The 27533-nt window shown below is 53.2% G+C and overlaps 1 protein-coding gene across 3 annotated transcripts; it reads left to right on the top strand.

The window, feature by feature from the left end:
• The first annotated feature begins 393 nt into the window (after positions 1–393).
• On the top strand, positions 394–27401 carry EDC3 (enhancer of mRNA decapping 3). Of its 3 annotated transcripts, XR_005823468.1 has the most exons (8): positions 757–1140; positions 2628–2809; positions 4200–4513; positions 11479–11814; positions 20480–20633; positions 22123–22340; positions 23471–24437; positions 24567–27401. XR_005823468.1 is itself a non-coding variant. In XM_040570575.1 (7 exons), the coding sequence occupies exons 2-7, from the start codon at positions 2646–2648 to the stop codon at positions 23803–23805; spliced, it is 1521 nt and encodes a 506-aa protein (XP_040426509.1). In that variant the 5' UTR covers positions 394–496; positions 2628–2645; the 3' UTR covers positions 23806–27401. The 3 variants fall into 3 exon arrangements, 2 of the variants coding, with proteins under 2 accessions (XP_040426509.1, XP_040426508.1); XM_040570575.1 differs by lacking the exon at positions 757–1140 and adding an exon at positions 394–496 and having other exon boundaries at positions 23471–27401; XM_040570574.1 differs by having other exon boundaries at positions 23471–27401.
• Positions 27402–27533: the final 132 nt, after the last annotated feature.

Here is a 27533-nt window from a genome sequence, read left to right as displayed (position 1 = left end):
TTACAGAGATGGTGGAGGTGTCATGGAGGTGGTGGAGGTGTTATGGAGGTATTATGGAGATGGTGGATGTGTTGTGAAGGTATTAAGGAGGTGGTGGACGTGTTATGGAGGTGGTGGAGGTGTCACGCAGGTATCATGGAGGTATTATGGGATGGTGGGGGTGCCATGGAGGTACTGTGGGGGTGCCACGGAGGCAGCACTGAGGTACCACTGAGGCACCTGGAGGTGTGACGCAGCAGGTGACGTAGCAGCCCCACCCCGCCCCACCCCGCGCATGCGCCCCTCAGCGCTCGGCGCCGCACCTTGTGCCCGCAGCCCGCGCACGCGCACCCCGACCGTCCCCCCGCGGCGCGCATGCGCCACGCTTCATTCCTCCACGCCTCTCTGTGGTCTCCCGCCGGCGGCTAGAGCGGCGCGGAGGGGCGGGGCAGGAAGTGACGCAGCGGGCGGGCGGCGCGGAGGCGGAGGGGCGGCGGGCGGTGAGCGGCGGCCGCAGGTGAGGCGGGGCGGGCCGGGGGGGCCGGGAGGGGCCCGGGAGGGGCCGGGCCTGGCACGGAGCCGCCGGGAGCCGAGGCCGCGGCGCCGGGACCCGCGCGGGACCGCTCCGGTGGCGGTCGGGGCCTGGGGGGAGCGGCCGGGGGCGCCGCGGCCTGGTCCCGGGCCTGGTCCCGGCCTCCTGAGGGCCCCGGCTCGGCCCCTCGCGGCCCGGGCTCGCCCCCTGCGGCTCACGCAGCCCCTGGGGCCGCCCCTCGGGCCCGCCGGGTCTCGGCCCGCTGGGGCCCGCGTCCCCGCGGCGCGGCGAGCAGCCCCGTGCGGAGCCAGCGCTGCGAAGGGCTTGTTTTAAAGCGCTCCGGCTGGAGTGGTGCGATAACGGGCTGCTCGGGCAGGCTGCGCCGTTGGGCTTCTTGAAAAACCCTCCGGAATCACGGGTGTCGCTAATAGCCGCTCAAAAGGGGCTGAGGGGGGCTGCGAGGGGCGTGCAAACAGGAATGCAGAATGTGCAGGTGTTGGAGGGGAGGTTCGGCTTTGCAGGCGGGGGTGAACAAACGAACACCTTCCTATTTCCTACCTGCGAGCGAGCGAGTCATTCGCTGGCTGCGTGGCTCTGTCCCTCTCCAAGTGACCAAGTACAAGAGCGAGGTGCGCTGAGGCAGTTCCCCTCCTTTGGGTTTGTTTGCAGGCAAACAGAGGGATCTGTTCGTTTGTGTATTTGTAAAGGGACGGGGCCTTCTCAGAAGGGGTCCCTTTGAGGTGGTGGTGTGCACTGAAATCTTTGCCTCCTTTTCAAAGAGATGTAAAAAGCAGGGAGGGGAAGGAGGTTTTAGCTGTGCCGCAGGCTCTCTGGGATGCATTATCGGTGTTCTGCGAGTACTTCTTATCAGCCGTCATCGCAGAACCCAGGTGGTGTTGTCCTGGGTTAACATAAATACACAGAAATGGGGAGGGGAGGAGGCTGGTCCTGAGAAACGTGTCCCTTAGTGACCAGATCCATGTTTGTTTCTCCTTGGAGCCTCCCTTACGCCTCCTGAAAGCTGGGGGAAGGGAGTTCTTATTGTTCCTGGTGGCATGCACGTGTTCTAGCTCTCTGTAGGTAGTTTTTTTTGTATCTTTTTCTTTTCCGTGAAGCTCAGGACAGAAAGGGCTTGAAGAGAACCGAAAAGTCTCCCGCAGAAGTGCGCTTTAGGTGCTGTTCGTCCTGGGTCGTGTCCCGCACTTCCTACCCCTGTGTGCCCCCTAACTGAGTGAATTCCCAGCGTGATCCATCTTCCGGGGGGTGACGGCACGAAAGGCAAATAACGTGCAGTGGCTGTTTTCTCCCGTGAGCCTGTCAGCTCCCCTGTGCCGCTGTGGTGCCAGCGAGGCTGTCACCTTCCCGGGGCTGTGTCTGCAGAGAGAAATCCCCGACCAAACGCCGCGCTTGGCGGCTCCGAGGTGTGCTGGTGCAAGTCCAGTCAAGCGTCAAATCTGCGAGGGAATTACACGGGGCTGAGGGTGTAACAAAACAAAAAGTGCGTCTCCTTGTTTCCGGTGTCCTTGCAGGGCTCGGTGCGGGTGCTGGAAAGCAGCGTGGCTTTGTTCAGCCGTCACATTGTGACAGCAATGCTAATCCTGGCCCTGGAGAGCACGAAGACTGCTGTGCTGGGCTCCAGCGCTGTTTTCTTACCCCCCTCTGCACCTGTCTGTGCTCTTTAAGGTGTTGGTTTTAGTTTGGAGGTGCTGAGGTCAGCATCCCCGCTGTTAAGTGTTCGCAAAAGCTGTTCTGCTCTGCTGTTTGCACACCAAAGCTTTACAGAGGGAAGAGAAAATTCCCTGGTTGAAGCTCCAGAGAGAACACACCCAGGCAAAACTCGGTGCTCTGTTTGGAAGCTGTTAGCCTTGAAATCCGTTACCAAACTATTTCTTCAGTTATGCAAACAGCGATAGGGCTTCCAAACGTGCAGGCAGGGCCCTGCGCAGGGGTTTAACGTGTTGCTGTGTGTGGATGTTATTTGCAGCCCACAAAGAAGAGAGGAGCTGACGAAGCCGGAGCCTGGGTGGGAGGGAGCGTGGCGGGCCGGGGGATGCAGCTGGTGCTGATTCGGGTTGTCGTTCCCTCCTCTTACGGCCAGGCCCGCGTCTCTTTGCAGCAATCGAGTCCCAGGATCATGGCTACGGACTGGCTGGGGAGCATCGTGTCCATCAACTGTGGAGAAAGCCTGGGGGTCTACCAGGGGCGAGTGTCTGCTGTGGACCAGGTCAGCCAGACCATCTCCCTGACCCGGCCCTTCCACAATGGGGTCAAGTGCCTCGTGCCAGAAGTCACCTTCAGGTTGGTGTCGGCATTTCTCCTGCGTTTTCCAGTCTGGGTGGATATTTTGGGTCGTTTTCCCCCAGAAACGTGCTCTTCGCCTTAAGTCTCCTTACGGGTACCGAGCAGCTTCAGATGAGAAGCGCCACTGGTGTTTCTCTTGGCCTGTGTGCAGAAGATTGCTGGTTTTTGGTCTCCGCTCTGGGTTGCAAGCGCTGTGAGGATCCGTGTGAGCGTGTACGAATATATTTGTGTGTGTGATTTCTGCGTATTCTGTGTGTGTGTGCACTCTTTGAGTAGTTGAGGGGTTGGCTCGCTCTTGATGCTTTGCCCTCAGCAACACGTGTTATTGAAGTGCATCAGGGGAAAGCAGAGGGGGGTCTCACTTAAAATGATGGCCAGCACAGTTAAATTCCACGCAGTGGTTAAATCCAGAGCCATCTTGTGTTCTTTGCTCCGTGCAGACAGGGAATGGTTTGGAACCAGGGCACTGGGTCAGTGCAGTGCTGTCGTGGCTCTCCTGAGTCCCTTCCCACCAGCTCCTGCTAACGCTGTGCTCAAAAAAAGAATAAATAAGAGTCACTTGGCACTGGACGCTTTCCTGTTACCTCTGCAACTTTCGTATCACGATAGCTAAGTGCCTGAGTCACCGATTTAAAAATAAGACCAAGTGCTGACTGCAGGGAATCATTTTCTCCTAGAAAACTCTGATTTTTTAAGAGACTGTGGGAAGGATGATTCTTTCGGGGCTCTTACTAACTTCCAGGCTGTTAGTTTTATATCCCGATTGGATGCAAACTTCACAAGGTTAAATTGAACACCCTAACTTCTGGTTCGTGTCTTGCAGTCAGTGCGGATGGAGGAGGTCTCCGTAACCACTTCTTTGTTTCACTTTGGCTCGTGCTCAGTGCTGCGTTGGTTTTTTTTTATCCTCTGTCTTGAGAAACAGCGAGCACATCCTTGTCTGAGCATGAATAGCACTAATTTAAGGAGAGTTTTTTGTAGGAAAGGATTAAAAGTAGTAGCACCCTCCAGGCTGAGGTTAATTATAATAGCTAGAAACTGCTGAATTAACGCAGACTTTCTCAAAGATCTGTGCTGGCTGCTTTCATTTTCTGCTTGACCAATCCCTGTTTCAGCTAGGGACAGAACCTACACCAAATCCAGGTGCAGTTTAGAAATACTTGAGATTTTATTTAAAGTTCATATAGTTTCAGGCGAATATTTTGATGTCTGGAGCGTAGCCTGTGTTTGAGTATTAAAAGGTTTTTTTCCCCTTCGTTTTATTGGCAGTGGCACCCAAAACCCACTGGGTAGTGCCGCATGATTTCCTTTCAAGGCTGTTTTTTGAAAAGTACCCTGACCACCAAGTTCCTGAATGTCTGTTTTTCTGTTCCTTTTGGTTTTTTAGGGCAGGTGACATTACTGAGCTGAAGATTCTGGAGATCCCGGGCCCGGGGGACAGCAGGTCGTGCGGGGATCTGCAGCAGACAGAACTGGGCATCCCGGGGGTCGGCTGCCAGGTGGGGCCCAGCCAGAACGGCACCGGCAAGATGTTGAAGAAGCCCATCTCCAGCAGCGCCCCGCAGAACATCCCCAGGAGGACGGACGTGAAGAACCAGGACATCATCATCTCCCCCCAGCAGCAGTGCTCCAAGAGCTACATGGATCGGCACGTGGAAACCCTGACTCAGTCCAAAGGCTTTCGGCGTAGGCACAATTCCTGTGAGTATGTGTTCTGCGTTCTGCAGCTCTCCTCTCCGCCCGGGTCACTGCCGCAACACGTGCCCCGGTTCAGCAAAACCATTTCAGACGGTTCTGGAAACTTGCGTTTGTTTCCTCTTGTACGTGTGCTGCCGCCTGAAGGGCTGAGTTTTACAAGTATAGGTCTTCCGAGGGTCTTCCACGTGTCTCAAGTTGTACAATTAGGTGATGTAACCTCTGCCAGAACCTGGTGGGAGCGTTCAGGCAGCGCCATTAAAACGTGCAGCACCTGCCTCACAAACAGGGGTGTGTGTACCGCACAACAAGCCCCTGTACGGCGATACAAAACGCTTCACTGGGTGAGAGTCGTCAGCTGAAGCAGGCTGTTGGGGCTGACCTGTCATTTCTGGCTTGCTTTGGTTATTTTTTATTTATTTTGTTTACAAAAGACGTTCTGTTTCTGTAAGCTTGCAGCTACCTTACCAAAAGGCCAGCAGGGAACGTTGTACAGAGCTGCTTCTCTGCTGTCCCCGTTGCCATTGCACTGCTGCTAAGAGTTCTTTGGAGGCAGATGCTCTCTGCCCTTCCTTGCTGTTGTTTCCAAGTGAAACACCTTTCCTGCTGGACGCGGAAGTCGCTGCTGCTCAGCTGAATAGCGAGAGCAGGGAACTTCAACTCGGGTGTGCTTAGCGCTTGCCCTGACCAACGTGGAGGAACAGCTGAAAGCGGCTGGTCCCAGTGGAGGCCAGATCCCTGTCTATCATAATACTTTATCAGCTAAAATTCGAGCGCAGGATTGTCTCCTTGGCTTCTGTGGGGTGTTGGCAGTGCTGTTTGCAGGGTGCGGGCCTGCAGTGAGCCTGGTTCACAGGCCGGGAGGGCTGCAGCGGAATTCACGGTGCCGTGATTTGCCCGTAAAGGCCGGTGTTACTTAGGCTGCACGCAGGCATGGTGCTCGTTGTTTCAGAAGCGTGTCTGTCCAAACTAACCTTCAGAATCATACAGGTAAGAGGGAACCACGTACGTGACTCTATTTATTAGGTTCAGGAGCGTTTTGGATCTGATGTTGGTTGCGTTGTGGGAATTTGACGAGCTTCCCACAGCCAACCTGAGTATAAACTCTTTTCCCCTCTTGAGGGCTGTTGAAGGAAAGCCTCTGAACTTTGAAATGCTGCAGACTGTTCTGTGTCTCTCTTGTGAGCGTGGTAGAACAAAGGGATGTTCACAAAAACTCTCCTCTTGCCGGCGTTGCTGAGAACTACCAGCCTTTATGTTTAGGGCATGTAAGACAAGATTTAAAAAGAGTAACTCCTCCGTGTTCTCCCCCGCTCTACATCCGTGTATAATCTAGTCTCACCCTTTTCTTCCCTCACTGCTGGCGTGAGGTTCAGAGGCTGGGCTGAAAAGAACAGGGAACCTGCTGCAGGAGTCCGGGAGGCAACAGGGAAAAGATGTATGGGCACAGGGTGGAAAGGAGGCTGTTGTTTATCAGTGGGACTGCAGTTCTACCGCGTCACTGCTCTGTAACTCTTTGCCCACCCCTGTTTCAGTCTGCTGAAGAGCAGCCCTGCTTGAGCGTGCAAAGAGCAACACGCTGGTGTTTTCTTTGCTGCAGCGTTTCTCAGAGAAGTGTGGTTGACGCCTGTTTACGTAAAAAGCCAATAATTCTTCAACCATTTCTTTGTCAAAGTGAATTTTCAAATCTAATTAGCGGAGATCTCACCCCGTGCATTAATCTGCTTCATCAGCATCAAAGGTTGCAAAATGTAGAACCGAATAATGCTAGTTCGTATGAGTTCCTCGTTCCACTTGTGTTTCCTGATTTGAAAACGGCCCAGTTGCCAGCCTGTTTTTCCTCTAAAAGGAACTAGAAACAACTGATGATGTTGCAAAGCTTTTCTATTTAAAGCCTGCACAACCGTGACCTATCACAACAGCCCCCTACGAGTCGTTACAAACGGTATTTGCTGTGCTGCGTTGGTTAAAAAACACAAATTAACGCGCTCTAATGAGGATGATGTAAGGATAGGATCAGCACGTCTCAAAGCCAGGCATCCGTTATTTTTATTTCTGTTCATAAAGCCCCAGCCAGCTCTCACGCTGTGCCACGGCTGGCTACGTTCGCTTTTTTTTGCCCTCAGAGCCCCCTGGGCTGCAATTATTGAAACATCAGTATACATCTAGTGTAGTTCCATGGCTTAAATGTTGAAGCATTAGTATATATCAAGCGTATTTCCATTATTTAATTCTTTCCCTTGCCTTTTTTTTTGTTTTGTCTTGAAAAGAAATAAAAGCAAGGTGAGCGGGGCCAATTAAACAGCGAGATCAAAGGCTGCGCCTTATCTGGAGAAGTTCTTGGGCCTCTGGAAGTTTGCCTCCCCCACCAACAGCTCTCGTTTTCTGAAACAGCTGCAGCTCTTCTGATTTCTGTTAATTTAATCCGTTTACAAGGTTGAACAGCCTTTTGTTTTTAAAGTATTTTTTAGAAGGACAATTTCTTCAGTTTCTTATTCCCTTCCGTTTTAAAGTGATTGCCAGACAGGGTTGGTAGGAGGAGGAAGGCCAGAAAGGCGGGGGGTGGGGGGGCGAAGACATGTTTTGAGGAAAAACTCTTTTCAAACTACAGTGCCAGCTACCAGGCTATCTGAAGTAACTCCTGCTTTGCTTTCTTCTTGCTGGACAGAGCCCGTGGCCGGAGTACCTCGCTTAGCACTGTTCAGGCAGCATCTGGTAGGTGTGGGGGGAGCAGCGAGCCTTTCAAACCGCTTCAGCACACCAGCAGCTCGCATCAGTTTTACAGAAGCCCGACAGCAGGTCAGATTTTCTCTTACAGGCTTTGTTTGAAACAGGTTGAACAAGGCGCGGATCGTAAATGAGGTAGAAAATTGAACTCTTCCTCTCTGCAGTGTGTGTGGCGAGCAAGGCAAGCGATGCCTGAAAGTCTCCAGCGGGGAGCAGAAGAGGTGGTGGCTGCAGGAATCGAGGGAAGGCCGGGCTGAGATGTCAGCCCGACCTGAAGCTGTGTGGTGCCTGGGCTGGATGCTGACCTCTTGATGCCCTTTAGCGTGCTAAGTCAGGGACAAAGTTCCCCCTTCGGAGCACTTGTGTGACAGAAATCAATAAACAACAAATAGCAGCCCAGATTACACAACAATGGATTATGCGCCCTGCTGGCACGGGGCTTGTTCATGCCAGGGCTGGCGGTAAAAGCTCCCGCAGGGATCTCGCAGGAAGGCAGCCAACTCGCTAGAGACTTTACGTTTGCTTGTGTGCTATACATAAAAGTGTTTCTTTTTTTTTTTCCAATGAGAAAAAGCTTGGGAAGTATTGTTTATCTTTCGAGGAAGGCGCTTTTCTGCGCAGTGCCGAGCTGCCAGCTCGATGGGGAGCCATGTGCTGTTCTCCTTAGCAAGCCGTGCACAGATCAAGGAGCTGGGCTGGGAGCTCTGGGTTTCGGTAGCCCTGGAAGGCAGTGGATCCTCCTGCTGGCCTTCTCTCTCATATTTTTTGAGTTTTCCCCCGCTCTGCGGGGTAACGCAGCCCGTCGGGTGGGTCAGCAGGATTGCGGGGTTGGCACCCGCTGGATTAGCGAGCTGCCCGGGACAATGCCAGCACATCTTGATTTGATGAGGTATGGTCTTGGCTCCCAGTCGTGGTGTCTGCAGGGAGCCCGGGAGCTTTCCAGCCATTGTTCTTCCAGCTTTCCTAACGCGGCGTTTTATCCTGTCAGCATTCGCACGCTGCTCGCATCAGCTGCTTCTCTCCCCTGGGCCCATCGCGTGGCGATGCTGCCGGCCCCTCGTTTTGTTTCGCAGGTCAGCTGAGGGGAGAGCGGAGCTGTTTGCAGAAGAACCTGGCAGCGAGTGTAAAACTCTTGTTGGGGAACAGGAGCAGAGTTGCCAAAACATTTGAGAGCCGCACAAGAGGCAGGCTTGTTTTCCCATTGTGCTCAGAGCAGGCTCCAGCTTCTTCATCTGAACTTTGAGTCCCTCGCCTATTGCTTCGCCTGGCAGTCAGTGAAGTGCTTGGAGGACTCGGCCAGTTGTGTAGGTCTGGGCTTTTGTTTCTCGTGCCGCTGTTAGCGGCGGTGTTAGTTGTGGTCCCTTCGTGTGGTGGTGGCTGCCAGCTCCAGCCCAAGCTGTGTGCAACTTCGGAGTGCTCTGTGTGCCACCTTTGGTTTGGGAATCCTTCGGGGCTACTGAAAAGCTTTCCCTTTCTCAAAGCTGTACGTGTGAATGACTGGTCGCAGCTCTGGGGCTGAAACCCTCCTTGCCAGGAGGCCTCACCCTTTCCCTCCCAAGTTGTGTGTAGTTGCTAGCAATCCTTGACTTCTGTCCTTCGGTGGCTTCTTGACAGAAGGTGCGTTACAGAAGTCTGGTCTCACCCAGTTGTTTATAAAAAATTCCAAAGTCCCGAGCAGCTTGAAAATCACTGCGTCTGAAAATGAGCTGCCTGCTGTAATTAGTAATAATTTCAAATAATTATAAATAGGCTCCAGAAAGGGAGTTCTGACAAAGTGTGGTGACGCTGACCGCGTGACGCCGCAGCGCTGGTTTCGGTTGCCCCAGCGTGCACAGAAGAAATGTTTCCTACTGGCCCTCGTGCTGAGAGCAGCAGCTTTGAAGCGGCTTTGTGCTACGGCTGGTGGAGTCTGTGACACGGGGAGGTTAGCCTAAATCCTGCAGGCAGGCCGCAGGAAAGCGGTCACTGGGAAGGGATTTGGTCCCTTTCTTTACAGGGAAGAAGGACTCCACAAAGCCGTTGGGAGGTTGGGGTCTTGTCACCCTCGTTTCAAGGTGTGAAGTACTGGCCTCTGGCTTGGCTGCTTTTTCAGTTGTTGCTGGGCTCGTGAATTACCGCGCGATTGGAGACGGAGCTGCAGCAGCTTTGGAAGGGAGTGCTTGAGAGCGTTGAGGTCTATTTTGTTCAGCTCAGGTACTGGAGACGCTCTGCCGGCCGTTTCAAAGAGCTTCCCTGCTGCGGGGGCTGGGAGAGCTTTTGGGCACCTCAACAGCAGAAACAAGTGACGTGCTGCCTAAAATAGGGGGAAAATTAACCAGGAGGGAAAATCCGTCCTGAGACAAAGCTTTCCTAATAGAGAATAAAGCCAGTTATGTGTTCCACGCTGCACCGTGACTTTCTAGGGATAAGTTAGACCTGGTGTTAGGGGAGCTCATGGTGAGCTCTGGCAAATTTGTTTTACAGCGTGACAAAGTCCTCGATAAGCACCCGAGAGTCCCAGGCGAGGCCACCTTCCAGGAAGGGGTTCCCAGCTCTGGGCTGCAGAGCCCCTGCTGGGTAGGGAAAGTGGAGGGAGCTGCTTTTTATGGCCTCTTCTCTAGAGGGTTTGGGTAATTGTAAGTGTTCTGAGCTAACTGCTGCAATTTAAGTTGTGTAATTGAGCTACTGAATAACTTTGTGGTAGAGAAATGAGTTCTGTTCGTTAACTTGGCCAAAATCGGCACGTTGGTCTCCAACAGACCGGTGCCTGCCCTGGTTCTGAAACGGGTGAGTGCTCCTGCAGGAGCTGAGGCGAGGCTCCTTTGCTGTCCAGGTGACCGATGGAGCAGAGCACTTCACGCCTGGGAAATGGGGGGAAGTGGGAGCTGAGATTTGGTGGGCCGCTTGTGGCTGCTCCGCCCGGCTGGCCCGGGGTTACAAATAAACCTTTCTAGACAGGGAGAGAAAGCAGTCTGCCAAGACCAAGCTGGACCTGTCTGCGCTTCTGAGGCTAACAGGTAACTCTGTGGGACACCACGAAGCTTTTGCATATTGCAGGTCTTTTGGGGTTGATTTCTAAATATCCTCAGATGACTTGAAGTTCTTCCTGCGCCCTCTCATTGATTGCCAATAACGTGTAAAACAAAAAAAGTTGCTTTTTCAGCCAGAGATGTGTGCAGGGTGATGGACGAGAGGCACGTGTCATCGTGGTGACTTGGTGGTAGTTTGTGTGTGTGTTAGCAAACAGGTTCTGTCTGCAAGCTCATTTGTATAAATAACATTCAGGGATGAAAAATCTCTCCTAAAACATGAGAAACGTTTTAGGGAAGCGAGCGCTTCTGGTGTGCTAACAGTTACTCCATCTGTTGGGCAGTGGAGGTGGTAACTGTAATTGCTGAAATCGTCCTGAAATATTTTCTAGTGTCTGCAGGTTTAACAGTGGGTATAACTAACAGGTTGACATTGTCTGGTCTTGACTGCGTATGGGTGACCTGCGGAACAATGTAAGATATAAATAACGGGGTATGTCAGCCTTGTGACTGCGTTTGGGTTTGTACCATCCCTCAGAATGAGACTTCTTCAACTTCGTGTGAGAGAAATCAGGCTGTCACAGTTACACAGATTGGAAATAATTCCCCTTAAACATGTGATATGATGAATAAGGAGAAAAATGCAGTATGGAGGAGGGAAAGGACTCCATCGTGGCTTACAGAAATACACACCTACTGCTGGCAAATGAGAAGGAAATATTTACTTTCAGGGGTCCTCCATCAGCAGGTGGCTTACCTGTTTCGGAAGAAAACACCCATGGTAGCCTCTGAAATTTAGGGAAGTTCCATGACGGTCTCGGGCCACGTGCCTGCACAAACACAAGCCCAGTGCAGTGGGAATAGTGCAGTTCTAGACCAGGGCTTGCTCAATACCTTAGCACTAGTATAACACTCTCTTGCATTAAATGAGCAGAAATGTTTATCTTGCTACTGGGGTCGAGCTTGTTTTTCCTGCCGTTGCCAGAGGAAAGTCCCTGAAATCTCTTTCCTGGTGCCTCGTGTTGTGTTTTCTGTTGGCATTACTCACGCCCAGATAAGCTAAAGATGAGGCCTGCGGGTTTTTTGGGAAACAAGAATCCCTCGAGTCAATAGACACCAAACGTGAGCTTTCCTCTTACAAAATTTCCTGAGAAAGCAGACAAGCAAACATGGCTTTTTCCATTGATGACACTTTTTCCATTTGTATATTTTCAACTTGCCTTTATTTTTGTTTAGGGTCGTCCAGCAGCCGCCATCCAAACCAGGTGACTCCGAAGAAGAGCGGCCTGAAAAACGGGCAGATGAAGAGCAAAGATGATGAGTGCTTCGGGGACGACATCGATGAAATCCCAGACACGGATTTTGATTTTGAAGGGAACCTGGCCCTTTTCGACAAGGCAGCCGTGTTTGAAGAGATTGAGACTTACGAGCGGAGGAGCGGCACCCGTTCCCGTGGCACCCCAAGCGAAAAGCCGGCTCGCTATCGGCACGACGAGAACATCCTGGAGTCGGAGCCCATAGTCTACAGACGGATTGTCGTACCCCAGAACGCTAACAAAGAGTTCTGCACTGGTATGCCAGATCCCTTACTGATAAGGATGCAAACTCTGCAGCTTTGCTGGGGCACACGTGGTGGATTGTTTTTCCCCCGGGGGTGTCTGTCAGCTTAACGTGGTACGAGCGGGGGCATCCCTGTACGTAAGGTCGGATCTGTGCCTTGCGTCTCCGTACAACCTTTAGTTGCCATATTTCTGAGATCAGAAGTATTCAGATAGGGCAACAAGGTAAGTTGTTTGCAGGGAGGGACAAAGCTGGAGGTTGCATTAAAAAGAACAGAAGCCAAAGTGGAACCACTTGAATCTGTGCTTTGATTTCGGTGGCGTGACAAACGTGCGTGGACTTGATCGCTGGCTTCTGGGAGGGAGGGCTCTTCTTGGGGTTCCAGGGTATGGGAGCGTGTCGTAATTCCTGCTCTTCTGGTAGAAGGCAGGGGACTTCAGGTGGTTCTGGTGCTGCTTGGGTAGCAGTTAGAGACTTCTGTGTGGTTATAAGGAACTTTAAATGTCTTTGGCATGAAAAGAAATGGTTCTGGCTCTTCCCGTCCATATTTCGAACCGCTCGTGTACAAATAGCTTTTTATGGGGGTTTTGGTTCCCCCTTGCCTCTACTTCGTGTGCGTTGTTGCTGTGTGAAAGAACCAGAGCCTGCAAGCCTGATTTATGCAGAAGGGTTTATGCATGAGGGTTTGACTATTAGGAATCTTTGTATATACGTACGCGTGCCATGAGGCGTAGCGTATTCACTTCATGCTGCTCTTTACGTATGTTCCCTGTGACTTGAGTCTAGGCGTGGTACCCTGCCTCCAGCTTGCATCCTTTTCAGCACTTGCAAAATGTAGGAGTAAAGGAGGTTCAGCATCCCAGCAACGTTTCTTCTCCACATCAGAATAAAATCAACTTTCAGGTCTCTTTGTAGAGAGACACTAAACTGCTGCACCCTGGTGGTCTGCCCGCTGGGCACGAGGGTAGCCGGGTCCTTGGCCTGTCATTCCTTCTGCTCTGTCATGCCTTCTCTTCTCAGAAACTCCAGTGGGGTGCGAAGCGCTTGATGGAAGGAAGCCGATACGTTTACAGTGACTGGCTGCTGTTCAATTAAAAGATGTCAGTTTTTAATGGTTCTGCTGTACAGCGGTATCCTGGTTTTCCATTTGCGTCCTCTGTTTCCCTGTTGATCCATTCTGATCCAGGTAAAAATGTCCTGGGTCAGTTCGAGCTCGTGCGACTTGGTGTTCTGATTCCAGCAGCTTCTTAAGGACAAGTGAAAGACCAGAGGAAGCGTGTGGTGAGATATTCCCCTGAGCGCTCTCTTTGACGATTTTAAGACTTCCTGAAGCAGAAGTGATATTTTAGTATTAAGAGCTTTTGATGACTTTTTTTCTTCTGCTTAATTTAACTTATTCCTCTTTGAGCCTGTGCAAGCTGTCAGTGTTGCTGCAGCATCCTGCGGCACGAAGCTCCCGCAGTTGGCTGCGTACTGCGTGAGTAAGTACTTCTTCCTTTTTGTGCGAGCTTTTCTTGGTGGTAAACTTGCTGCTTGTCAGTTCATCTTCCAGCTGGCATGTTCCAGAGGAGACAGGGCCTCTGTGTGGGTCTGAAACAAAAGCTACCCGAGCGTTAGCTGCCAGTTTGAGAAGTACAGCTGATGCAGTATTCTAGAAGTACGGCTCCTGGAGGAGAAGTGTTGTGCAACAACCGGTAAGCACCAGGATGTAATTCAGGAGATGGAAATGAAATTGTTTGCTAAACTGCCTTGTCCTTTCCTATGGAAGGTCCTGGCTCTGTTTGCAGCCCGCTGAAAGGGCTGCTGTCGGCTTGGTTTGCTCTTGGCAGGTCTGCCCAGGGAGGGTGGCAAACCCCTCTCCTCTGTAGTTGCGGGGTCTCGCCCGCCTCATTAGCTCCTGGGGGGTGCTGAGGCCCCCAGGTGGCGTTCTGGATTTGTTTGGAGGAAAAGCCATCGTGTTGCACGAGGGGCATTGCCAACCCCTGTTCCCTGCCGCCTGTGCTGAGCAGGGCACGGTCCCAGTCCTGCGAGCGGTGCGAGAAGGGTCCCACGGCTGCGTATCTCGAGGTGTTGTTCCCACAGAGGGCGACTTCCTTTGTGTCAGCGGAGGAAGTTTACTTCTGCTTCGGAAATGCTAACGGCTGTCTAGCGAAAGCTCTTGCAAACAGCTGTAGCTTGCCTGCCGCTGCCAGCCTTCGGCCGAGCGCCCTTTGTAGCCAGAAGGACAGAGGGATAGTCAGTGTGCTTGGGCAGTGATGGGCTGCCACTTGGAAAGCCCAGATCTCTTTGTTTAGCAGCTGGCAGGAGGGTGCTGAGCTACAGGCAGGCTGCCTCTCTCAGCGGCTCAGAGAGCAGCAGCTGCTGAAATTAGCTGAGAGTGCCAATCGCCCTGAATGCCGTTATTTTGGATATATCTGTCACAGGATTTCTTCTTATTATTCTGAGTTCTCTTTGTAGAGTTGTTTTTAGACTCCTATAGGGATCTCTGCAAAAACAAAACACAACAAAAGACACGTTTCCTAGCTATAGGGGAAATAAGTACTTTATATTTCTTCCCTAGGCCAGTCTTGGAGATGAGTGTCTTAAAAGAGCTCCGGCCGACAGACTAATCGTTCTGTCTGCTGTAATCACGCAGAGTGATGCTGCTTGGTGATTGACAGCGAGCTAATATCCAGCTCTCGTCACCGTGGGAGAGAGAGGAGAAAGGTCTGGGGGATCCTCGCACGCTCTTTTATGCTGTGTTTCCATGGAGCTCGGAAATAACCAGAACCGTGCAGCAGGAAAACCAGCAAAGTGCTGGTGCCCGTCCTCCAAAAGCCTAATCTGCAGGGCTCCCAGTCTGCGTGGTGGCTGCCGGCTGAAAGAAGCCCAGCCGTGTGGGATGTAAGCAAAGCTTGACAGGCACTTGAGTCCCTCTAGATGCTGTTCTGAGAGCTAATTTTGTGGTGCCAGGCAGTCAAGTGTGTGTGCTAGTATGTGTTCGGAAGTAGAACAGTAAGTCGTTAGGTCTTCTGAGGCTTTTGGCTCAAATTCAGCACTGAAGGTTGGATGAAAGCGGCTTGGGTTTGTGTTTCTTTGGGTCCCTTTGCGATTTTTCTTTCTTAACCTCAGAAAGGTTAACACGGTTATCCCTGACAGCCTGCAGTTCAGCTGTCCTCAGCGAACAAGAACTTGGGAAAGGTAGTTTTTCTTCCCTCCTTTTGGTTGCTGTCTGTTCACGATATTTTGTGCCTGAAATGATCCTGGAAATGCTGAGGGCTGCTTGGTCCTTCAGTGGATCCCCTCTTCGCAGGCCGTGTGCCATCCTCTGTGGCCTGAAACCTCTGTCTGGCCGAGACAAAGCATGGTCAAACTGGAGTCTGAACACGGAGCCAGAGGCCTGCTTTCCTTGCTGCCGCCTGCTTTCCTGGCGAGGGAAGGACGAGTCGTGCAGGGAGAATGGCAAGAATGGGCACGAGAGGGCCGATGTGGATTCCTGATTCAGCACACCCCCAGCTTCAGCAGCGTGCTGTAGGCTACCTCGGCGTTCCCACGGTGCGAAAGGCTTTGGGGTTTGCCCTGCTGACTCGAGAAGGTGATGCTGGGACGGACAGAAAGAGGGGGAGCAGTGCTGGCTGTCTGCCCGGAGGTCTGGAGCCACAGGGAAAGGATTACGGTGGAGAGAATGGGAATAAAGGTGGGGATCTGCTCTGAACATAATGACAGCTGGAAGCTGAGAGCTTGGCAGTTCTCTGGTCGTGACCGACTCGTGCCCGTTCCTGGGGGCTCCACGTGTGACTTGCTCCCCGGTATTTCACTGCTCTGTCCTCTCTGGGGCTGGGGCCTGATATCTGTCTCTCTGTTTACCATTATGCCACCTTGAAAAGGGGAAGTGCAACTGTTTAACAAAAGTCTGCCTCCCTGGCAAGGCCAGTTGGTGATGCTTTTGTGAGGTGTGAGCTGTCTTTTCTGCTCCTGGAGCTGTCTAGCTAGAGAGCTGAAACGTGGGCTGCCAGGGGCCTCTCTGTCCTTCTGCTGGCTGCCAGCACTGACACTAGCTGTGGGGTCAGCTCCCCCAGCCGTAGCCACAAAGCCGGCGTTCTGTGGGTGTGTTGGAGCTCAGAGGAGTTCCTGGCAGGATGGGGTATCCCGGTTCACCATCGGTGACTCTGTAATCTCAGGCATATTGGGCTCTCTGAACTTTCCTTTCGCACTTTCTCTCTTCTTCCCTCTTAACCGTGTTTAATCACTGCTAGCACGTGCCACGTGCGTGCTGTGGGTTCCAGTTCGCGGTGATTAAACTGAATCAAAATCTCCCTTGTCTCCCATCAAGCTGGGCTGAAATCCTTACACCCCACAAGACCCCATCTTCCTGCTTTCGCACAGGTGCACGCAGTGGGCTTGTACCCGAAGCCTGGCTTTGCGGGCAGTGGATGTTGCTGAAACAGCACCTTCCGGGGCATGCCGGGATCAGTAGAGGATGGCCGTGTGCCAGGTGGAGGAGGTATTCCTTTCTTTCCCTGCAGTGCTGGTGAGGCTTTGTCCAGAGCAGGCTTTCTTCTAGCTAACGCTGGTGGTGTGGAATGTGAGCTGTTGCCATCGCAGTGCCTCTTCTGGAAAGTGAGCGGGATTTGTTTCCAGCTCAGCTGCAAGAGAAACTTGAGCTATCAGTTTGTCAAGTTCAAGCTCAAATACCAGGCCAAGAGTTGATATTTGTTTCTCTGTGCTTTCCCTAACCACGCTTCAAGCCTGTCCTTCAAGAAACTCCTTTTCCACGCAGTAAGGAGATGGAGGAAGAAAATGCGTGCGGCGGGGCAGATCGGTGCAGCGGGGCCGGGCTCCGGAGCTGAGGCTGGTTCTGTCCTGTGTGGTGACAGAGGCAGCGTGGCTTTTCTTGTGCCACGTCCTTTCTCTTAGCTTTTAGCTCTTCAGGCTGTGGATGGCTGTCTTAGAGACTGCGGATCGTGAATGTGTGTAGTGTTTCGGGATCTCTGAGTAGGGTGCAGGTGAAGTTAACTTCATCCAACCGCAGGACAAAGCAAAGCAGTTGTGGGGCAAAGCTTCTGCTCAGCCCAAGTGGATTGTGCGTTGATGCTGGAAGAGGTTACGTTGGGATGGCAGCCAAAGCTTCCACAGAATTTGTCTTAATTAAAAATGATGACGATTTAAAAAAATCAATGTAGCCCTTAAGGTTGTGGGGGAAATGATTCCCGTTTGGAATAATGTGTGGGGCAAGTAACTGTGTTTTCCCGAGTCCGCAGACAGGTGGCTCCAGCCTCGCAGCCAGCGTGGGGCAGCAAACAAACCAGGAATATCCCGTCTGCCCCAAGTGCACACGGGCTGTACCCACCTCGTGTCGCTGCTGCTTAGCCCTGCTGGCACGGGGGTGGTTTTCCTCCAGCCGGCGTGCGCGTAGCGTGGCGTGGGGGAGCTTGAGGAGGTAACTTGTTCGTGCTCAGGGCAGAGCGTGCCCCGTAAGCCGAGTGCACTTCGTGTTTCATCAGGCCTCAGCAATACCCTGCGTGTCACAAAACTGTTTAGTCTTTATCTTTCTTCCAGGCAGCTGTAAAATACATTTATTTAATATTAAAAGGCCTGGGCTAATTTATTTTATTACCTTCATTACCAAACAATAAAGATGCACTGTCCAACCCAAACATAATTAAAGTTGGCAGGAGTTCAGTTCTGTTGCAGCCGTGTTATTGTTTGTGGGTTTACACGTCGCCTCCTTGATTGCTTTCTGCCCGAGTTTATTTAACTCCCTCGGCCGGGTTCTGATAAGCCAGTCTGACTGGTCGGCCCTTGCGTGAGTGCAGAGAAGGGAAGTTCTCCTGGCATTGGAGCCTGCTCCTGAGAGGGAGCAATTAGGACAAAGTGTAGCGCAGGCTAAATGCAAGTCCGTCCCGCGCCAGTAAGCCCCTTTGCATTAACCCACTGGGCACTGGGTTTCCTCCGGCTGGTGGGGGCTGTGAAACCTCGTGGTGCCAGGGGAGGGATGTAGGGAGAGGTGCGAGTGGCTGGAGAGGAGGAGCTGGAGATGGTCGCGCTGCACCAGGTAGGGAAGGACCAAAAGCTGGCCCCTCCACCTCCTCGCGCAAAGTTTGAGCAGGGAATTGGAAGGCTCCCCTCTGGGGGTCCCTCGCTTCGTGTCAGCAGAGGATGTGCCTCGCCAAACTCCCGGGCGACACCCTGACCTCGGGTGGCTCGTTCCGAGCCCTCCCTCCGGCTTGACGAACACGGCCCGGGGAAGGAGCGAAAATGTGAATGGGAACGAGCCCGAGCTGAGCCTTGCGTGACTCCGGAGGCTAAGAGGGCGTGTGAACGGCGGGCAGGTGCGTGACTGGTGTGACAGGCTTAGGATTATTAGTGGCTTATGACTCCAAACGTTCGGCGGCTGCTATCAGGAGTCTGAAATGACTTTGATAATGTGCATGCTTGCATGTGTGCTGCATGTAATAAAAGATTATTAGCAGAGGTAGCTTAATCGGCTGTTAGCATGCGAGGTCAAGTGTTTGAACACGTTTGGTCCCTCCGTGGCTGCGGAGCCCTCAGCTGGCGAGCTCAGAGACGAAAGCCGGAGGGATTCAGCAGAGCAGCTAGGCTGGATCTACTGTTATCTCGCAGGAGTACCCGTGACGTGGCCGCCACACGCTCCGAAAACCTCAGGATGCACAGAACCTGCCGTTGCTGCGGCAGCTCGGCTTAGTGGTTTGTGACCAGCGCCCCGAGGAAACGTGGCAGTACAAATGAGAATCCTTTGCAATTAAAAATGCGCGTTGCCTTTCTCATTTGAATGTGGCGATTGCTTGTTACCACTGGTTCTCATGCTCTTTTTCTGCAAAGGAGCCCGAGCCTGCGAGTAACTGTTAGGTTTCCTCTCAGCGGATGTGCGCGCTGTGGCTGTTCTCCTTTGAACTCGTATCGCTGCAGAGCATTTCCACTGGGCCTTTATTATTGCTGTGACTCCGCTCAGCTCTTCTCTCTGAAACGTGAGCAAGGAAGTCTTGCAAAGAATTTCCAGCAAAGCGAGGCTGAAACAGCTTTCTGCCTTCGCTTTTGTAAACAACCAGCACCGTAACGCAGTCCAGGGCACCAAAAATGCCAGTAAGGTCCCAGTTAGTGCTGATTTGATAGGGTGAGCAGCTGGTGATGCTCTGCTGTTTGCCTGAGCTGCAGCAGAAGTCTGAGTCCTGAACCCTTTTCCACCCATTGTGCCCGTCCCCCTGCACCTTTCCTGCCTGTCCCGCGGAGCAGGAGCTACCAGCCTATTTCCCGGTAAATCCAGAGCCCTCGCTCAGCTGGACGCCGCTGGGGTTGCTCGTTTGGCTCAGAGCAGTGCTCGTGAGTGACCCGGGCAGACAGAGCCATGGGGTCGTCTTTCTGGCAGCTGTGTGTTCCTCCTGCACGTGGAGGAGCTGAGCTGCACGTCTCCCTAGCTGGGAGGCGGTCGAGGACCTCCGGACCTTGTGGGAGGATGTGTAAGAGGAAGAACAGCCTGTATTTCTGATCCCACATAGGGGCTAGTTGTCAAACACGGGGTGAAACAGCTTGGGTATCAACTGCTTCGGAGAAAAGTTGGATGGAAGAGGTGGTATCTGAGGCTGAAGATATTCAGGGATGTCGTGCTGGCTGCAGCAGCGATTTTCTCACCCAACACTTAGCTTTTGCACTCTTTTCTCCACATAACTGAAAATAGCTACTCAGGGTTCCTTGTCCTCTGCTACTGAGCACGCCACCAAGCAAGTGCTGTGGCTCCCCTCCGAGCAAGCTGCTTTCTAGAGGCAAGGAGTCCTCTATATTTATTTCCAGGGGAGTTTACTGCAGGGATGATTTGTGAAGTCGATGCCAGGCTGGTCTGCTTGGAGAAGGAGCATGTAAAGAATTGGCCAGAGGAGTTGTTCAGGTTTGTTTTTCACCTGCTGCTTCCCCACGCCTTTTGGCTGTGGAAGTGAGCAGGAGCGGCTGTATTCTTCTGTAGGCGCTGTTCTCAGTGCTTGACAAAACCTTCCTTGTCTGTCTGTCTCCTGAGCCGTGTGCTGGAGCAGTTCCTGGCTCGCAGACGCAGCTCTCAAATGTCTGAGAAGCGTTTTTCCCTAGCCCCCATTCCTTCAGCTGCGTCGCTCCCCTGCCGGATCGTGATTTTGTGCCTGCAGCCGGCCGTTGGGACACGGCACAGCCGCCGCGGTGGGGACAGCGCCTGGGGGACGTTTGTTCTCTTGTGGTGTGTGTGTTTGGGGCAGGGTGTTCGGAGCCGATGGGGGTCGAGGAAGCAGCTGGTCGCTGTAGCACATCTGAGCTTCTTTGGTGGGAGTGTCTGGTTCGCGGCGTCTGTGACCGAGAGGAGGCTGCTTCTGCCACTGACCTTGCAGGAGATAACTGCGTCTGTTCTCAGTCCTCTAGCGGCTCCTGGCTGAGCAAGGGAAGCACGTCCTGAATCGGAGACCTGCAGAGTCCCTTCCCAAGTGCCTGGGGGTGAGCTGGGCTTCAGGGAAGCAGCTGGTGGTGTATCCCGGGGGGTAACGGTCAGCTCCCTCTGTCTGCAGCCGCAAGGTGGGGTTCGTGGGATGGCCTCAGAAGGAGCCTGCAGTGCTGAAGCCTTTTCTAAGTGCTGTCATATAAAATCTTACCAGACTGCGCCGTCCTGGAGAATGTCTCTGATCATGTCTTTGTCTTCCTCCCTCCCCTCTCTGAATCCTAGACTCTGGGCTGGTGGTTCCGAGCGTGTCGTACGAGCTGCACAAAAAGCTGCTCTCGGTGGCCGAGAAGCACGGGCTGACTCTGGAGCGCAGGCTGGAGATGACGGGAGTGTGCGCAAGTCAGATGGCGCTCAGCCTCCTCGGGGGCCCCAACAGGTAAAGCTCTTCCCGTGAGCTCCCCGGGGATTTGCCCTCTCTAAGCAGAGCTCGCTTCTGTTACCTTGCTCTTCTAAGTGGGGGCAACGTAAAAGAGACTGAGAGGTTACTTGGGAGGTGAATGTGATGTGGCTGCCACCTGTCCCTTGTGCTGGCCCTGCGGCTGGAGGCAGCTGTCTCCTGTCTGCTTCCTTGAAAGAAAAACCTCACCCAGATGCCGTGCAGACCTTCTGTGGTACCTCACACGTCAGCTCGTTTCCCAGGGATCACGCAAACAAGTGTGAGGCTCAGGCTCCTGAAACGGGAGGAAGCCTTGCAGTAGGTTTTCATGTTCTCATTCCCCCTATTTTTTTTTCATATTCAGCCTCTCTAGGAAGGGACTGGTTGATTTTTACCATCTTGGATGGGTGACTTACTAAGTAAGGGCTTCCTTTTGTCTCCTTTGTCCTGGAAATAGAAGTCTCTTGCGCCAAAGATGAAGCAGAGCTGATGTTTTTTCTCTCCATTTAATGAGCATTTTTTCAGGGAACTTAGCTTTGCACCAATGTAACCCAAGGCTGTTGAAACCATTTCAGAACTTCAGTGAGCTGGCCTTTTTTTTTTTTTTTTTTGCAAATAACTAGACTTTTCCTTTGTTTAATGGCATCAGTAAAACAAACGTTGGCTAGTGAGAACGAGCTGTTCAGCTCTTCACAATGCTGAGTTGGCTTTTAGGCATCTGCGAATATCCTGCCCTTTTGGAGTGCCCGGTTTGGTGGCAGGTTTGGAGTGTGTTTGCTGCTCTTTGCACGAGTGATGTGCTGACTGAAAAAGGTCTGTTCTGTGCCTGCACTTACAGATTTGTTGGTGTGGGCAGGCACTCACACGTGTGTTCTTATGTTGTTGGTAGGTGCTCTGAATGATTTGTTCTTAAAACAGAAGGTAAGCCCGAACAGTCTCAGTCTTCTGGTCATGCAGCAGCACATTACTTGCAGCCCAGGACACAACTGTTTGATTTAAAGCAGTCAGGGGTGACCTCCCAGGCAGCGCTGACCCTCTCAGTTGGAAAGTCTTGTGCAGAACTGCTCCAGCCCTCGTGCTGGTTTTGGAGCGCTCCCTGTTTTCCACACTGCATCAAACTACTGCAGTTCTTACAACGTCCTTCAAAATCAGCGGGATGGAAGGGGGAAAAGAAGCCTCCTAAAAGCGAAAAGGCACCAAATTCAAGCTTGCTATGTGGCTAGTGAAAATGCATTGTCAAAGCAGGGAACAAGCTGGCTGTGTGATAAGCCAGGCGAGGCTGGGACTGCTCTCCGCTGCGGGCGCAGAGAGGCCTTGGAGGGAACCTGCGAGCAGAACAGCTCTCTGGTGTCAGCACTACAAAAGGATGTGGGTTCCTTTTTCTTCCGAGGCAACGGAAGGCTTGTAAAACACCTGTTGATTTGCATCTTGCAGGATGAAGGTGGGAGATCCTTGGGTTTATTGACGTTTCCCTTCGGTCTCCCCTCAGGCTGAACCCGAAGAACGTGCACCAGCGGCCCACGGTCGCCCTGCTGTGCGGCCCCCACGTCAAGGGGGCGCAGGGCATCAGCTGCGGGCGGCACCTCTCCAATCACGACGTCCACGTCATCCTCTTCCTGCCCAACTTCGTCAAGATGCTGGAGTCCGTCACCAACGAGCTGAACCTCTTCAGCAAGACGCAAGGCCAGCAGGTCTCCAGCGTCAAAGGTAAGCGAGGGGCAGAGCTGCTCTCCAGCCCAGCGCCGTGTGCTGAGCTCGGCGCTGCCCGCCCGAGCCAGCGGCACCATCTAGCGGCCCCGCAGGGCAGCAGAGGCTCGAGAGGTCCGACAGTGGAGCAGTTGTGCTGATACAGATGTCTGTACGAACACAAGAGCTGCTGTATGGGTCTGAGTCAGACCAGCCATTCTCCTAGGATAAGGCTCGCCTTGTTCAGCAGGTCGAAGCTGCAAGTAGATGAGCATCCAACTGCTGTTTCATACCAAGCACACATCCTCGCTGAGCTGTGAGGGTGCTGGTTTGGAATGCACCACACAATACGGCGATGCTCTGCCTTCTGTGAGCCAGCTGGCTTTTGGTTGGCACTCCACCAGCATTATTTTCAGACCTAGCGCTTTCTAAATTTTTTTCAAACCTAGCTCTTTTAAACTTTGGGGGAGAAACAAGCCTGGGAATTAGGGCACTGCACAATGCTTTGTGCTGCAGCAGGGTGGGGGGCTGTGCGGTGCTGGTGGAGCTGTGTGCCCGTTATAATAAAATAGCAGTCCTTGCACCGAGTGCTTCATGAAGAGAGAATGCAGCAGGTGAGTGCAGCGAGACCAACAGATCCCGGTGGGGCAGGGCAAGGCCTGCAGCTCCCAAGTTGCCATTCCATAGCAAATCTAATCAACGTGCTCCAGAGCAATACACGTTTTTTTTCCAATTGTGCGGGCTAGAAATGGCTTTTTTTTGGCGGAGAAAGTCATCCCCTGCTTCCCTGGGCTGCCTGGGCTGGAGAAGCCAGCTCAGTGGTGCCATCTGGGGCAGGTCTGCTGAACTGCTGGCCGCTCAGTGAGGTTTTGTTTTGGTATCTGAAAGGCTGTCGATGTTCTCCAGCACGTTCAAGAGCTTTTAAATATTGATGTCAGTGTCTCCTGCAGAAGGACAGCAATAACAACCCATGGGGCCAGACTGCATGCAGCAAGCCTGTGGGTGCTGGAGGCAAAAAGGAGAAGTCTGCTGGCAGCAGAGGAGGAAAAGGGAAGGAAAAGGAAAGAGAAGAAAAAGGAGGGAAAGCACCGAGCCTTGGATCGTGTTTTCAGGCCGGTCCTCGGTGCTCACAGTGCTTGTATTTCTTTCAGATCTCCCAGATACCCCTGTTGACCTAGTGATCAACTGCCTGGATTGTCACGAAAACGCCTTTCTGAGAGATCAGCCTTGGTACAAAGCAGTTGTGGACTGGGCCAACCAGAACCGGGCGCCCGTCCTCAGCATAGACCCTCCGATAAACGAAATGGAGCAGGGCATCGATGCCAAGTGGTCGCTGGCCTTGGGGCTGCCCCTGCCGCTGGGCGAGAGGGCAGGGCGCGTGTACCTCTGTGACATTGGCATTCCCCAGAAGGTCTTTCAGGAGGTGGGAATAAACTACCACTCGCCCTTCGGCTGCAAATTCGTCATTCCCCTGCACTCCACTTAGAGCCCATCCAGCCACGCGGATCTGAAGGGAGAGAAGAGAGAAGGATGTCTGTCAAATAAGCTGTCTGGTGGATCCTGACTAGTAAACTCGTGACGCCTTAAGGATGTGAAGTTCTGGAGAGTTTCCTTCCAGAAGAAAAGTTGTGTATTTAAAAAAATAGTCATAAAGTGAAAGAAAAAAAGAAGGAAGCAAACGTTCCTGCAAAGCCGTCTTCATTCTCTTGTGCCATTGTGTGAAGGAACACGCAGGAAGGTGGTGCCTGTCCCTGGCCAAGGCAGCTGATGCTGATGCTGCCCAGGCCTGGCCAGGGGTCTGTTGGAGGGGCTGTTTGAGAGGGTCTGGTACAAGCAGTGGGTAGTTTGGAGGCTTGAGATGTATTTCCCAGTCCTTCTGGGCGGAGAGACCCAGCAGGGTGTCCTGCTGGGAACAGCGCCCCTTGGTTGTGTAGAAATAACCCTTTGTTGCAGTCATACCGGGAGGGAGGAGTTGGTTTTGCTCGGTTCTTTTGGATGCCCCCCCTCTGTTTTTTGTCCATGAAGGCAGCTGTAGCTCGCTGGCCCTCCTGGACCTCCACTCCTCGAGGAGAGAATTCGCTCTTCAGAAAGCTTGTGCCAGGAGCCAGAGGCTCTCAGGTGGCACGTGGTCCAGGAACACCCGTATCCTCAGCTGGGTTTTACTCATGCCCTCTGGCTTTTTGTTTGTTTGGGGAGCGAGGTGTGGTTTGGAAAATAGTTTTTCTATTTTTTTTCTTTCTGGCACAGCGATTGTCTGAATTGGGGGAGGCACGGTGAAGCAGGGAAGCATTGCTCTGCCTGTTCCGTGGTGTACGTGCAGGTGATGTTTGGATGAGCTCCCTGTTCGTGCTCTCCGTGCACCCGTAGCTGACCCAGGGGAGGCGCTGGACCTGGGGTGACACAGGAGGTGCGGTGAGGTGAGGTGAGCTGTGTCTGCATGCTCCTGGTGCCGTAGGCATGGACAGGAGGTGAAGCTCTGCCATCCTCCTGGACCCTTTCCTGTCCCCAAAGCTTCTGCTGGTCCTCAACCTGCCGCAGAGCCTGTTGGCAGCACTGGAGAACTTCAGAGCTTCAGATGGTGCCTTTCCTCTGGGGCGGCCGGCTTCCATCTCGGGCTGAAGCGTGGGGACAGCTGCCCCGTGCGGGGCAACGGCAGCGCAGTCGGGGCTGTGCTCGTTTGGGTGGCAGGCAGGCAGCCTCCTACCTGCCGCACGTCGACCCCTGCGTGCTGCGAGTCCGCAGGTCAGGCACTTGCGTTTGCCTTTTATCTGCCTTAGAACAAAGGCTGAGTGTGTCGGAGGAGGGAGGAGGAGACTTCCCTGGCGGAGCGGCAGCAGCGGAGCCGTTAATTTGCCTGCAAGTGCCAGTGTGACCCTGGGTACGGGGCGAGGGAGCTGCTTCCAAAGGTGCTGGGGTCCATCAGGGCCGGTCACTTTGAGAGCCACTTCCTAGGGGCACAGGAGCAGGTGATGCCGAAGTGGCAGAACTTGAGCAAGCAGGGCAGAAGCTTGGCTGGGCAGGGAGCTTCTAGAGCTGAGGTGGGAAAGGGAAGGGTTTGGCCACTGGAAGTGAGGTCGAGCAACACGGCAGGACTACAGGGGTGCTGTTCCCCAGTGCGGGGAGAAAACTTGTGCAGCCAGAACTCGGTGTGAGCTGAAGCTGGCCGGTACTGTGGGGGCATCAAAAAGGGCTTTCTAAACAGCACGAGGAGGACCAGAGACAGCTGGTCTGTTCCTGGGTGAGGATGGGCACCTCAGACAGGGACGGAGACAAAGCAGAGACATTTAATGCCTTCCTTGCTCTGTCTTCAACACCGATGCTGGGCTCTGGGTCCCCAGCTGCCCTCAGCTGGAGGTCTGTGACTGCGGGAAGGATAAACCCCCAGCCCACCCTGAGCAGGATCCGCTGCTCCAGCTGCATGTACGCAAGTCCACGGCCCGATGGGATTCAGCCCAGGGTGCTCAGAGAGCTGGCTGGTGTCGCTGGGAGACCTCTCTGGATTATTTTTTTCAATGGTCTTGAGAATCTGGAGAGGTCCCAGTCGACTGGAGGCTGGCAAATGTTGTCAGCACTGGTAAGAAGGCAGGCCCTGGTAATTGCAGGGCTGCCAGGCTCACTTCAGTGCCTTGTAAAGTCATGGAAAAGGTTACTCTGGAGCTAGTGAAAAATGCTTGAAAGACAATTTTACTCCCTTTTAGGGCCAGTTCTCTGTAATGCTCTTACAAATGACCTGGGCACGAGTCTCAGCTGCATACTGAGTAAGTTTGCAGGTGACCCTGAGTTAGGAGGTGCTGCTGCCTCCCTTGAGGGTGGAGAAGCCTTGTGGAGAGCTCTTGATTTGTTTGAGGCCTGGGCAAACGAAGTGGAACAAGAGCACAAAATCAGCTGCAGCTTCCCCTGCCACATCTACCTCAGCAGGACCCAGGCTCTGCCCCTCTTGGTGTCCGGACCCCTGTTCCTAAAGCATCTTTCCGCACCGTGTTCAGCCTGGGCTGCAATGGCATTTACCAGGCTGGGGCTCTGCTCAGCTGCCTTGGGAGGGGGCGGCCGTGGGGCTGGCTAGGTGAAATACAAGTGCAAGGCTTCTCTCTGCCTCTTTGCTTCCTCAGCTCATCTTTAACCAGGCAGGGGAGCAGCATCTGGGTTTAAAACGTGGGCGATCAGCTGCTGGCTGTTGCTTCAGTACAGGGTTAGTCCTCATCCCCTCATTTTTCACTTTCCTTCCTCGAGACGCTGGGTAGGAGACCCTGCTCTTTAAATTCCTGCTTTTCTTGACTCTTTGGGGTTTGGCTGTTGAACTGCAGATTGTACCCGTGGCGCAGTAACAGCGTAGAAGATATTCAGGGCTTAATCCCAGGGGCCTTTTCTGCCTCTGCACAGCCGTGCCACTGGCTGAAGCTACAAGAACCAGGTAAAGACACCTGTGCGGGTTTGGCAGCTGGACCCAGCTCTGTTCTCACTGCAGTGTGGTTTGGGGAGCACTGAGGCCCTGCGCATGGCCAGCCGTGCAGCAGTAGGGCTCCCCACCTTTAAGAAAAAAAAAAGGAATAGGTAGAAGGGGAGGGCATGAGCCCTGCTGTAAGGAAAAAGCTTCCTCATCCCTACCTGTGTGGTGTGTAGGGGGCAGAGCAGGGAGCCGGGGCTGTGTTGTGCACAGCTGCCCTTTACATTGCGCTCCCCTTCTGAAGGGGAGAGATGTGGCTGTTGGGCTGTACGTTATCTCAGCTGGCTTACTTGAGGAAGGAAGTATGGGCCTTGCCCACACAAAATGCATCTTATTTACAGGGGTGTACTCTTCTGGAACACCCTGCAGCACCCAGAGGGGCTGGGTCCCTTGGTTGCCCCTTCCCTCACATTGCTGGAGTAATTCAAAGAATGCACCACGCTTCTTAAATCTCTTTGAGATCGTTTCTGTCCCCGCGCAGGAGCTGCCCGTGAGTGCTGCTCTGCTCACTAACACGTGAAGATCACTGCCCGGTGTCACCGCTCCGTATTCCATTTGTGCCCTAACGTTTGTAATGACTAATTCCTGCCTCTGCGGGGGGATGCCCTGAAATAAAGTGTAACTGTTCATGTGTGCTACTCCTGTGCAGCTCTTCATTTGTCTGCTGGCATGCTGGAGCCCGACCCCCACAGGCACAGCAAGCCTTCCTGCTGCTCGACACTGCTCAGAGGCACAAGGGCAGGGACCAGGGAGTTCAGTCCCCGCCCCCT

This window comes from Cygnus olor, chromosome 11 (genome assembly GCF_009769625.2).
Source record: "Cygnus olor isolate bCygOlo1 chromosome 11, bCygOlo1.pri.v2, whole genome shotgun sequence".
NCBI classification, from domain to species: Eukaryota; Metazoa; Chordata; class Aves; order Anseriformes; family Anatidae; genus Cygnus; species Cygnus olor.
Note: the sequence above shows the minus strand (reverse complement) of the source record. Positions and strands in the feature narration are given on the sequence as shown.

Excerpts from the sequence above, each read along its gene's own strand:
- EDC3 (XM_040570574.1), top strand. The coding sequence starts at position 997 with ATGTGCAGGTGTTGGAGGGGAGGTTCGGCTTTGCAGGCGGGGGTGAAC. Across the intron at positions 11,815-20,479 it reads TAACAAAGAGTTCTGCACTG|ACTCTGGGCTGGTGGTTCCG; the intron begins GTATGCCAGATC and ends TCTGAATCCTAG. Across the intron at positions 22,341-23,470 it reads GCAGGTCTCCAGCGTCAAAG|ATCTCCCAGATACCCCTGTT; the intron begins GTAAGCGAGGGG and ends TATTTCTTTCAG.